The sequence below is a fragment of the Trichosurus vulpecula genome, chromosome 3, assembly GCF_011100635.1.
Source record: "Trichosurus vulpecula isolate mTriVul1 chromosome 3, mTriVul1.pri, whole genome shotgun sequence".
NCBI lineage: Eukaryota > Metazoa > Chordata > Mammalia > Diprotodontia > Phalangeridae > Trichosurus > Trichosurus vulpecula.
Window position 1 is genome coordinate 391090048 of NC_050575.1, and position 13027 is coordinate 391103074.

The window sequence follows — 13027 nt, forward strand, 5'->3', positions numbered from 1 at the left end:
TAAGAATCCTCTGCCTAGGGAGGAGAATTGAATGCAGGGGAGCTGATGAGGTCACCAGTGAAGTTTGGATTAACACAGGTAAGTGACGGGCGGGATGTAAACCCAGGTGGTCCACCTTGTGCCGACCTCTATCTACTGTTAGCACCACTGCCCCCCAAAGTTCACACTTAGAGGTCCCAAGTCAGCAGAGCTTTTTTCCATTGGATCTATAGCAGGTGAGAAGAGAGTGGGGAAGAACCTTCAAGAACATTAAATTACCGGGCGAGTACTGTAATTAAATTAATTGCTTGCTGCCACAAAGGAAACCAAGTCTCCTGCCTTAGCACAGAGTTCTTTTCATGAATTTGTTATAGTTTTTTCGGGACACATTCCGAATGAAGGGGAATTTATGGTTTTTCGCATCCGCAAGGTACAATCAACAGGAAGTAACGTTAACCAAATTACTTTGGTGATTTCAAATTTTATTGCTGTGGTAGGAGAGAAAAATGAAGCCATGTACCTTTAAGGTTGGCGCCATCTTTGTGAAGGGAAAAATAAGTTTATCCAGTAGGCTGCAGAACCCCTTTGCACTTGCTGCGCGTTTCCGCCTCCACTTATAGCTCCGATTGGCTGGAAAGCGCCGAGGGTTCTGATAGGCTGAAATCATCCCTATCCCAGCGTGCTTCGGGACGCTGCTTTCCTTTCCGATCGGCTGAGGTGCCCGTGAGGAGGTAAGTGGCTTTCGTGGCCGTAGCCATCCGCTGCCATCCCTCGCCATCCGTCCTCGGGTTGGGTCAACCGGCCTCCTTCTCGATCTGCACGGCAGCGGTGGGCCTGGACCTGGGTAGCGAGGGCCTCAGGCGAGGTCGAGAGCCCCGCCATGGGTCTCTTAATTCCTCTCGTGGCGCACGGCGCCGGGCCTCCGGAGGCCTCGGCCTGGCCTAGCCCGCCCGCGGCGGGCGGGAGCGTGGCTTTCCCGCGGGAAGCCCCAGGCGGCCGCCGGGTATTGGACCAGGCCGTTGTACCGGGGCGAGGGTGGCGAGAGGCACCGCTTCAGGTGAGCCCGATCCCGGGCTCCGCGACCTCCTGGAGCAGGCCTCGGTTTCCGCGAGTCGGAGGCCGCTGCGGCTTAGCAGTGCGCTGGGGAAAGGGAGGGCCGAGAAGGCCCTGCAGCACAGCTCCTCGGTTGCATGAGGAGGCAGGAGACGGGCACGAGGGGTATAGGGCGAGGCTTCGGGCCGGGCTGGCCCTTGGCCCGAGCCTGGGAGGAGCTCGGGAGGACGCCAGGAAGGGTGGAAAGCGGGGCCTTGAGGGCGGGGAGCCGTGGGCCGGTCAGCGTGGCTAGAGAGCGCGTGGAGGGGTCGGGGCGGGCCGGCCTGGGCTCCAGCGGCAGGAGGAGATACCCGAAGCCCCTGGGGGGATGATGGGGGCAGGCTTGTGCTGGTTATAACAGACGGGACTTGTTGGAGCCTCTTGTGCCGGGGGAACTTGTATTTGATCCTGGAAGCAGCAGGGAGCCCTAGAAGGTTCATACAGAACGAAGAAGCGCCATGTTGGTCCCTGTTTTGGAAACGTTTATGTTTACAGTTGTAGATTGGATATAGAAGAGACTATAAGCCCCTCAAGGACAGGCTGCTTTTGTATGCTGCAAGCCCCTAATGATGTTTTTTAATCATTAAAGTAACCGGGTAGAGCGCCGAACTTGGTATGAGGAAGACATGAGTTTATCAAATCCTGGTTCAGATGTTTATTAGTTTTGTGACCCTGCGAAAGTCACTTAAAGCCTCAGCTTTAATTTGTCATTTGTAACAGGGACAGCCCAATTCGGGAACCATGACGGAGTTCCAAAATGGGGGAGTGAGATAAGGAGGGGAAAAAGTATGTGATAGCAAGAACGTTGATGGTTGGTAGGCGAAGGAGAAGGGGAGGCAGAGATGAAGTTTACAATTGGATGAAACAGGATCTATGCTTCATCTCGGGTTTTCTTGCAGCTACTCTCTCCTAGTGTTCCTGCATGTGTAAGTGCTCAGCTTTTAGTTATCTTCATGCAGATAATCCTAAATTTTTTCTTGAGTTCCAATCCATCACCAATTACCTGCTGGACATGACAAAGCATCTCTAGTACAAAAGTCTCTTTTCTTCCTAACTTTCATGTTCTCTCCAGGACCTCAGTTTCTTCTCAACACTTTTGTAACTTCATATCTCATCCATGAAGTCTTGTGTTTTCCAGGGGACGTAATTTTTGTAACTACTCCCTCTTTCCACTAATACACCTTATTTCAGGCCCTTCTCATTATCCTTTCTCAGGATAAGAATAGCCCCTACCTTACATATTACAGGCTTGTTTTGAGGATCCAGAGAAATATATGTAAAACACTTCGTGAACATGGAAGTGCTATATAAAATGTCAACTCTAGCTTTTCATTTCTGCTTTTCCTAAAAGATAAAAATGTTCCTACCTCCTCCATGAAGTCCTCTATATCTCCCACCCCCAATATTATCTCAGGTTGTCCAGGTCTTTGTTTCTAGCCCTGCTTTGTGCTTGTACCTTGTACACGCAACATTCTCTTATCCTGCAATATACAGATCAGAGACCTTACATGGCATCTAACACAGCACCTTGTACAAAGGTACTTAGGAAGTGTTTATTGAATTGATTATTAAAGCAGAATATAACAATAGGGTGCGTCATGAAATTGGGTAAGTGCAGCATAAGGTAGACAGAAAACTACGAAGGCAAATGAGGTTGTACTGTGTATGTCTTTTTCTGCTTATATAATGTGTGGTGTTATTGCTTGTCTTCAGGGCTCTAAGCAGCCATGGCGCCCAGCCGAAATGGCATGATTTTGAAGCCCCATTTCCACAAAGACTGGCAAAGACGAGTTGCCACATGGTTTAACCAGCCAGCTAGGAAGATAAGAAGGTAAGTAAATATGAGAGGTTTTAGTTGGTCCATTGCTTTTCTATTTGAAGTCACCTCCTAGGCCTTGGTTCCTTCATCTGAAGTAAGTATTTTAGACTGAGTCTAAATTCAGAAGGGTAGAACTCAAAGCACCCACTTTACGCACACAAATCCCCCTTTATCTCCGTGGTTGGTGAAAGTGGGGAGCATGCCTCTTGGTCTTGTTGTAGTCATATTTGATTTTTATGGTGGTATTTTTATTTTGGTTGATTTGGGCTACAGTTTGTATTTTGCATGGAATTAGCATCTCTATGAGACTGGACCAGAGGTTTGATATCTTAGAGGAAACTTGGTCTCACAGTCAAATGATGACATTTTCTCCGGAATCTCTGTACTGCCTCTGATGAAAGTACATTTGAACCCTTTTCCATCTGATGACTGTTGTGATCGCTTTTATTAAGACATAGAAGTCTCAGGCTTTTGATAGCATTTAATGTTTGGTGTGTGTCAGTCCAAAATAAAATGTCTAGAAGACATCTTTATCGTTGTTACCTTATCCCTGGGCTGATGCTCAAGTAGTCGGAGGAAAATAATTCCTGAATCTCATTGAATAGGCGAAAGGCCCGTCAAGCAAAAGCCCGTCGAATTGCTCCTCGCCCTGCATCTGGTCCTATCCGGCCCATCGTGAGGTGCCCTACTGTCCGATACCACACCAAAGTACGTGCTGGTAGAGGATTCAGCTTGGAAGAGCTTCGGGTAAGCTAAATGGAAGCCTTATCTTTTAACTAGACACATCATAGTACTTGTTTCTGCATTGGTTGCACAGTCTAATGATGACATAGTCTCCGGAATCTCTGTACTGCCTCTGATGAATGTACATTTGAACCCTTTTCCATCTGATGACTGTTACAGCCTGGTCTCTTTCTGTAGGATGTAGAAGTCACAGGGTATGAGCAGCACTTAACATATATCTTTATGGGGTGCTAGGTGGCTGGTATCCATAAAAAAGTGGCACGGACTATTGGTATTTCTGTGGACCCTCGTCGCCGGAATAAGTCTACAGAGTCTCTCCAGGCGAATGTGCAGCGGCTGAAAGAATATCGTTCCAAACTGATCCTCTTCCCAAGGAAACCATCTGCACCCAAGAAGGGAGATAGCTCTGTAAGTATAGGATATGTAATAGATGGCATGAGGCCTTTTTGTGGAGTGGACTGATTATTAACTCATCTTCTTAATCAAGCATTTATTAAGCTCCTACTGTGTACTAGGCACCATGCTAACGCTTATAAGAAAGGCAAAAAATATAGTCCCTGCTTTCAAGGAACTGATAGTCTAATGGGGTAGACAGCATGAAAACTACAAACAAGCTACATGCAGAATAGATTGGAAATAATCAGCAGAGGAAAGGCACCGGTACTAAGTAGGGTTGATGAGCAAAGACTTCTTATAGAAGGTGGCTGTGACTTTTAGGTAGGGAGGGAAAGAGGTAGAGAAGGGGTGGGGGGTGGAATTCCTGGCATGGGGGAGAGCAAGGGAAAAGGCCTGAGGGGGCAGGGAATTTCCTGACTTGTGAGGAACAACAAGGAGGCCAGGATCACTCGGTCTTAAACTTCATGGGGTGGGGGTGAGGTAATAAGAAGCTGATAGAGATTGATGGGAGGTGAGGGAGCCAACAAGGCCAGATTTTCAAGAACCCAGTTTGGTAGCTGGAATGAGATAAAGGGGCCTTTGCCAAGATGGTGGCAAATCAGGTAGAATCAGCAAGACTTGGCAAGAGATTGGGTATGGAGGGATGAGAGTGAGGAGTGGGGATGACACCTACATAATTGGGAGGGTGGTTGTGCCCTCTATAGAAATGGGAGTTTAATTTTCTAAAATTGTTCATTCTGATGAACAGAAAAACCAGTTTATCTCAAGTTCGTGAAAGTTTGTGTGCTTCAAAAAGCATCTGTAGAATGCTATCACATAAATGTTAACGCAAAAATTCATAGAATATGAAAAGTAAAGAGCACCCTACAGAAACTTTCTAAGGTGTTTGAGGGTACCTGTGTTGATATTAATGAACATTTGAACTTAGAAGTATATTGTCCTCCCTCAGATATAAGGGACAAACAGTAAAGCATCAACTGAATAAGTGTTAGTTTACTATTTGACGTTTACAACAGTTTGTAGAATTGTCTCATTTTTTGAAGGAGACCTAGAATCCTGTTTAATGATAATGTATTTTAATCTTTATCCTTGACTGCCATGCATTACCATTTGCATATGACAAGTTCCCTAAAATTTTTCCTTTTCCTTCCAGATCTATCTAATCAAGGACTGTAGTGAATGTTTGAGGATAGTGTCACTAATTGTTGTAGGCAAAACACTGAAAACTTATTCTCTTGTTACAGGCTGAAGAACTCAAGTTGGCAACCCAGCTTACAGGACCAGTTATGCCCATCAGAAATGTAAGTGAACTCATTCGTGAGCAAAGTGGGTCAGTGCCCACATGGCTCTTACTGAGATTCCTTCTTTGGAGGAGATAGAAGAGGGAAAGACTGGATTCCTCCTACCTCTCGTGGGTGGAATAGGGGAGGGTGGGCATCTTACCTTGGAGAAGGTCTTTGCAAGCTTAGCTTTGAATGCTTAGGAAGGGGAAAATCTCTGAATTATTTTTCTTAGTTACAGTTTACTTTTCCCAACCCTGGAGTTGGCCCTACATCATGTTGCTGCTCTGATACAACTTTAATCTAGTGGGCTAGAGGGCTGGAGGGAGGTAGAATTGGTAAACATAGAAGCTACAATTGAAAATTTTCTTTTGTTGAAAGAATTATTTATACCAGGATGTAGGTATCTGTATTGAATGTTTTTTGGTGGTGGGTTTTTTTTTTTGTTTGTTTTTTTGCCAGCCTCAAATAGAAGCATTTTACTAGCCTGATTTTAGTAACTCTTCTGTATGTACCTTGGGGCTTGCCTCAAATCTGTTCTGGATTCTCTTGTTATTTGATCAACACCTCATTGGTTTCTGGACAGAGTTGACTATTAAAATTGTTAGTAACAATCCAAGAGTGCTGGGGACAGGCAGACTGTCAGGTTGTAGGGGAACCTAGATGGAAGTAGTGTCCTGTGAGATAAGGAGAGGTCTTTCTGCCCCTTCAGGTCTACAAGAAAGAGAAAGCTCGCGTCATTACTGAAGATGAGAAGAATTTCAAGGCATTTGCTAGTCTTCGAATGGCCCGGGCCAATGCCCGTCTCTTTGGAATCCGGGCAAAACGAGCCAAGGAGGCTGCAGAGCAAGATGTGGAGAAGAAAAAGTAAACCACTTCTGAGAACTTTGAATAAAATAATACAAAATATCTGCGTGACATTGTTTTGGATCAGCTGTAAAGAGCTGGAGAGGGATTAGAATGCAAGATCTGGGGCTAGGAGGCCTAGCAGGTCCTAGTTTGGGAGCAGTTGGCTCTCCTTGTTCCTGAATAGGTGTGGTGCTCCTGAGGCCATTTGCTAGCTACTGTGTCCATAAAAAAAGACTGCTGACGTAGGCTTCAGGTTTTGGAGACAGAACATCTGGGTCCTGGGCAGGCTATCTTCCTGTTGGACAGTCTTAAAAAATTGCTGTTTGTTCCCTAGCTGTTTTCCTCTGTTAATGTTAAATACCGTAACTGCCTTGATGGAGATGACCCATCCTGCCCTGAAGATTTTCTTTGATTTATTCAGTGATTGGGTACTTTGATTTTACCACGTATTATTTTTATCTTAAAACAACCAGTCACCCACCCAATGAGGCTTCTCTCACCTAAGCCTAAGTAAAGGGAAGGTCTGGGGTTCTTCCCTTTGTCTCCAAACCTCTGTTAGAAACTTTTGGTAGGTAACCTCTATCATGTGAGCCCTTGGAGCCTTCCTAGTTCTACTCTTTCCACTACTATGCCAATACCTTTGAGAACTTTACTGGGTTAGAGCTCATCACTCATTGCTGGATGTACTTCCCCCGCCCAAGTAACCGCTTGGCTGGTTCCCCAACCAGATCTTTGGTTCTTCAGGACTCTGAGGCCACTGCCAAGCAGCCCTCCTTAGGAACTCCACAGTTACTTCTACTTTCCTCACGAGGTGGAAAGGTTTTCTCCAAATGTTCTCCAGGGTCTTTAATTCAGTTAGCTTACTGACCTTTATTGTACATTGATGCTGGCATGCATTGTGAGAGGGAGTTAGGCTTATTCCGCGTAGCTAACATTTCCCTGAATCCTCACGGATGGTATGCTAAGTTACTGGGTTGCTGAGCGCTCACTATAGTTCTTCCAAGCAGCAGTGCTGCCTGTATCCTGAACCTTTATTTCTAACCGACTGATCCCTGTTCCTGCTATCGCTACAGCCTAGTCATTTTTTGTAATTGCAAATTGGTCTTCAGAAAGGTTGAGCCAGTTGGGCTTCACTAAGCATGTGTTTGATGTACCAGTCTTCCCATGTCTCTCCAAACAGACTTGTTTCTTTTCAGTTTTCAGGCTATGGGTGGACCCTCCGTATATTAGCCCATGATTTTTGTGTACCCATTGCGTGGTCATGTTTTTTTATTACCACCATAGCAGTACTTGTGATAGGCTTTGCATTGATGGCTAGGGATTCATGCAAATGACAGCAACAAAAGAATGCAAAATCTTGTTCAGTTTTCATTAGGCCATATGGTAGAAATGGAATTCATTTCAAAGCGGTTAATATTTCACCCTGAAGCACTTGCTTTATGAGAAGAAATGCATCTCACCACTAGATGGTGCAAGTCCTTTGGAAGATTATACTGGAAGAAATGGGAGGTGTAGAGATGGAGTGGAATTGTTAGCCTCTCCCATTTTCCTGTCATTGAGTAAACAGTAAGTGCCTGCTATATGCCAGGTACTGTGCGAAGTGGGGACACACATGTGAATAGAGTTGCAGTTGAGGGAGAACTGACATTCTAAAGGGGGGAGACATTTTCAAAAGGAAACTGAAAAGTGTTGAGGCTTGGTTTGAAGGAGGTAGGAAAGGGAAGATATGCAGTCCCTGGGTATGATGACAAGAAAGTGATGGCTGGCTTGGGTACCTTCAAATGGAGGTTGGGTAAGCTGTCCACCCTCCATTTGGAGTGGTCCCAGGGCAGAGGGTGCTGATGAGGCTTATGCAAAGGGGTTTAACCTGATAGGAAATATCCCCAAGGTACACACACCCCCTCTGTCATCTATTTGATCCCTTACTGACATTTATAAATCAATACTTCAATCCACTATGCCCTTTTAAAAAGTGCCTACTAAGTGCAAGGTTATAGGATCTGTTCTCAAGAAACTTAGGTTATTTCAGGGCCTACAGATAAAGACCAAAGTCAAGCTAAGAGTCCAAAGGGGCTTGGCCTGTAAGAAGTGGTGGCCCTGATCCTGAACAAGGATTCATAGGAGTCCATAGGGCATGATGGTTACCACGGGGCTAAATGCTGGAGACCCAAATCCCAAAATATGGTATCCTAGAAGCAAAGCTGAAGCTTTGGTTTAAGCTTGGGGTGTGGGACAGACCACTGGTACTGGTGACCAGCCTTCAGCTCAAGTCTTGTCTTTACTATTTAATATGTAACCTCAGTGCCCTCCCTTTGAAGATGTAGGGCTGTGGGCATGCTGCCACACCTGCCCATGCCGTCAGACGTAGTCCTGTTGCTTGGCTTTGCTGAGCTGTTTCTTATTTCATCTGTTCAAAGCTTAGTCAATTAAGCGCCTTCTATGTGCCAGGCACTGTGCTAAGTGATAGGGATGTACAAAGTTCATCAATCTAGCTTACTGGGGAGGGGAAGGAAGGAAGGATACATGAAGATGTCAGAACAAGATAGTAACAAAAAAACTTAAAAAAAAAAATCTTTGCAAACGTGGATAAATCAACTCAGCAGGCAGGGCCTCTCAGTTTCCTCATCTAGAAAAGTTCTCCCGCAGCCCTAAGTCTATGATTCCATGATTATATTCTGATTGAGGACACCAAAAAATAAAGTTGCTTTTAGTCTATGAACATATGCTACCAATCAAAAGGTGGGAGGATAGGGTGGAGAAGAGGCATTTCCATATATAAAGGCAAGTTATTTAAATTATGCCGACAAGGTAGTAATTCTGCAGATGGCTAAGGCGGGCTCCGGAAATTGCTGATATTAAAGGGGAGATTTGCCTCAATATTGAATAGATTAAACAATATTAAAAATTGTCAGATCAATGTCATCAATATGCAAAGGGACCATGGTCCAAATTTGGCTTTGAAAGTCCATGTGCTGATGTCATCTGATTACAGTATTGCACCAAATAGTCCTGCTCGGGACTTTCCCTGACAGCAATAATAGGCTCTGTTGGCTTGGTGATAAGGAATTTTCTAGTCTGATTGGCTGATGGTGGGCTGTGTGCTATGATGCCAGCAGCACTAGTCCACGGCTCAGGAAAGTCAAAGGCAGTCTGCTCTCAAGGAGCTCAGAGTCTATGCGACAAAATAGGGTAGTCAGAAATACAAGATGAGGTCAGAAGAGAAATTGGGACTGGCAAATAAGTCCAGTAGGACCGTGAAGGATACTCACAAGTATCCCAACGCATTGCAAAACCCCTAAACTCCCAAGTGACTTAAGAACTGATTTTTGACATCTTTCTTATGTGTCCTAGAAATTAGAGGCAACTGCAGAATGCTCCATGAGCAACACCTAGACAGTTTGTTGTTTCTGAGCTTAAATCCTATTTGCCTCAGTTTCCTTATCTGTAAAATGGGGATAATAATAGCATTAATTTATTTATCCATTTATTTTTTAATTTAATATTTTCCCCCAATTACATGTAAAAACTATTTTTTAACATTTGTTTTTAAAAATTTTTGAGTTCCAAATTCTCCACTTCCCTCTTCCCCTCTGTTCTTCATTGAGAAGCGTGTATAGATCATACGTGTGCAGTCATACAAAACATTTCTACATTCATTTATTTTTAACATTCAGTAAAAAATTTTGAATTCCAAATTCTCTCCCAGGGTTGTTGTGAGGATCAAAATATGATATTTGTAAAGTGCTTAGTATAGTGCCTGACATGGTGTGTGCTATGTAAATGCTAGCTATTACTGTCTTTTGCTCCTGGGGGCCTATCTTTCCAGCCTCATTGTACATCATTGCCTCTCCTGCACTCTGATTTAGCCAAATTTGTCTTCTCTAGCTTCTTCACACACCATATTCCCATGTCCTTTCTCTGTTCTTCCAGACCTCCACATCACTTCTTTTTTTAGGCTTTATTTTGGTTATTTATTTCTTTAGCTATCCATTCATCCATCCATCCATCCATGCGTCCATCCATCCATCCATCCACTCATTTATTCAGCTGTACACCATGCCTGGGGGAAATGCACTCCTTATGCCTGATTCACTGAATCCTTTTCCTATAAGAGATTTCCTCTAACCCCTGCTCCCACTAACTGCTTCCTCCTTTCCCCCCAAACTACTCTGCATTTATTCTCTTTATATTTATTCTACATATGCCCATATATGGCCTAGTCTTCTTCCCCATCAGAACATAAACTTCTCTGATTCATTTTTTGGTGCTTGTATTCCCAAGGCCTAGAAAAGTGCATGACACATAGTAGGTGCTTAATAAATGTTTGAGGACTGATTTATTGATTGACATAAGTGCCTCAGAAAACTGCAAAACAAAATGCCATGAGGAGTGAGGGGGAAGTTCATTACTAACTCGGGAAAGCTTACTGGGAATGTTGGGTTTAAGCCACCCTACTCTAAAGGAGGGATAGGAAATCATCAGGGAGAAAGAAGTCATTCAAAGGTATAGGGAATGGTGCGAACAACTAAACAGAAGCAGCAAAATCAGCGGGAGTGGCTTTTTTTTTAATCTGAATCTCATTTCACTGGATGTGGAAGAATTCCAGCGCCAAAACTGCCTCCACAGAGTTTCCTGAGACACTGAGAGTTTGAATAGTTTGCTCAAGATCACATAGCCAGTACATGCCAGGCCCAGGGTTCCCAACCCAAGGCTAATGCTCTATCTGGTATAATATCCCCTCTATGTTTTACATACACATAATTTTGGGGGGGAGTCTGCTCAAAGTTTATTAGTTTCTGTTAAGTACAAAGTAAACAAGTTACTGAGCCTGCTGAAAAACACACAGGTGATTCAGATAGTAAAAAAAACCACAATAACAATGTGGTTTCTTTTGCTCTTTTTTTGGTGTTTTGCTTCTGTTTTCCTTTAAAACAAACACACACACACACACATACACACAACACAACACAACTACTTCTACACATAAGCAGTCTATCTATTCTAAGGGAATAGATGGGAGAGGAAAGGGGGGGAGGGGAGAGGGAAATGGGCTCTGATGCCTAGCACACTTCAGAAGCAGGGGAGCAGCAAGGAGGGTTCTGCTGCTCATGCAGAAGGCCCAGTGTTGGTCTTGCTGGGCTCGCTGACATGCTGCTTCCTAATGGCCTCCTGAGCCAGGTCACAGGTGATCATGCCATGAGCAACCTGGAAAGTTCCTGAGTGCTCTGGGGATTCCAATACAGTTGTCATGAAAGATGACTTGACTTCCCGAAGAAGAAGCTTGCCCACCAGTGGCCTGGGTCTGATTTGGGCAGACCAGGATGGTGGGGGATCACTTCCTCAGAGTACTCAGCCCTTCCACAGGAGCTGTTGCTGGAAGTGGAACCCAAGACGCCTTCGGTAGTAGTCATGGGTTGCTACAAGAGAACTGCTGGATGGGATTGCTGCCACATTGCTTGTTCTTCTTATGATGATGTAAACCTTAGTGGCAGCTCCTCAGCAGCCCCTGTCAGGCAGTGGGCTTTGGTGGACGATCATGGTTGACCTGGCTTGGAGGAAGGGGGTGCTAGGCCACTGAGCCCGTTTGTAAAGGATATTATGGGAGGATACTCCACGGCAATGAAAATGTGAGAGTTCTTTGGGTTTTCTACATATACATAATAACTTGCATGCTATTTCCTCCCCTTGAATGTGAACCCCCTCATGGCAAGAATAGCCAACCCTGGGACAGCTAGGTGTAGTCAGGAGGACCTGAGTTCAAATCTGGTCTCAGACATTTGACATACTTACTAGCTGTGTGACCTTGGGCAAGTCACTTAACCCCAATTGCCCTGCCTTCCTACCTCCAAAAAACAAAAATAGAATAGCCTTACCCCTCTTCTCCAACAGCCATCTCTACCTCCTCCCTACTACAAACCTGGCCTCTGCCCATGTCCCTCATTTCTGATAGTTAGGATTTGCTTTATCTGGCTGGGGCCCAGACCTCCATACCACTTTCTCCTTTTTTTTTTTTAGGCTTTATTTGGGTCATTTATTTATCCATTCATTCATTTATTTTTTAATTTAATATTTTTCCCCCAATTACATATTAAAAATGTTTTTTAACATTTGTTTTTAAAAATTTTTGAGTTCTAAATTCTCTATTTTCCTCCTCCCCTCTGATCTTCATTGAGAAGCGTGTATAGATCATACATGTTGCAGTCATACAAAACATTTCTACATTCATTTATTTTTAACGTTCATTTTTTAAAATTTTGAATTCTTTCCCACTCCTCTCCCACCCATGGAGAAGACAAGCAATATGATATCAGTTATACCTGCGAAGTCACACAAGACATATTTCCATATTAGCCATGTTGCAAAACAAACAAGCAAGCAAGAAAATAAAGTTCGTCACTTCTCTCTCTGGCGGTAGATAGTGTCTTGAATCATTGCATTGATTAGAGTAGCCAAGACTTTTGCAGTTGATCATCGTTACAATATTTCTGTTCATATGTGCAATGTTCTCCTGGTTCTGCTCAATTCATTTTGTATCAGTTCGTATAACTTTCCCTAGTTTTTCTGAAACCATCTTGCTTGCATCATTCCTTATAGCACAAAAGTATTCTATTACAATTGTAAACCACAACTTGTTCAGCAGTTCCCTAATTGACTTCCCCTTCTTTCCAACTCTGATTTATTTGCTGTCTTCTCCCATGATAATGTAAGCTTTTCAAGGGTAGGAACTGTTTTACTCACTTATATAGTAGTTGTTTTTAATTTAATTAAATTTTCAAATAAAGATCCCTCTTCCATCCTTTCCACCTTCCTGCCTCCTCTGTTAAGAAAGCAAGAAAAATAAAATCCCTATACAAACACTTGTAATTAA

The 13027-nt window shown here is 43.9% G+C and overlaps 1 protein-coding gene and 2 non-coding genes across 3 annotated transcripts; all 3 read left to right on the plus strand.

Moving 5' to 3' along the window:
* Positions 1 to 630: 630 nt before the first annotated feature.
* On the plus strand, positions 631 to 6219 carry RPL13 (ribosomal protein L13). The gene is made up of 6 exons (XM_036752836.1): positions 631 to 710; positions 2785 to 2902; positions 3496 to 3637; positions 3869 to 4042; positions 5275 to 5331; positions 6023 to 6219. Exons 2-6 carry the CDS (start codon positions 2799 to 2801, stop codon positions 6179 to 6181), a joined length of 636 nt encoding a protein of 211 aa, XP_036608731.1. The 5' UTR covers positions 631 to 710; positions 2785 to 2798; the 3' UTR covers positions 6182 to 6219.
* On the plus strand, positions 3248 to 3339 carry LOC118845181. The gene has a single exon (XR_005010046.1). It is a non-coding gene; the product is annotated as a small nucleolar RNA MBII-202 (small nucleolar RNA).
* On the plus strand, positions 3713 to 3800 carry LOC118845182. The gene has a single exon (XR_005010047.1). It is a non-coding gene; the product is annotated as a small nucleolar RNA MBII-202 (small nucleolar RNA).
* Positions 6220 to 13027: the final 6808 nt, after the last annotated feature.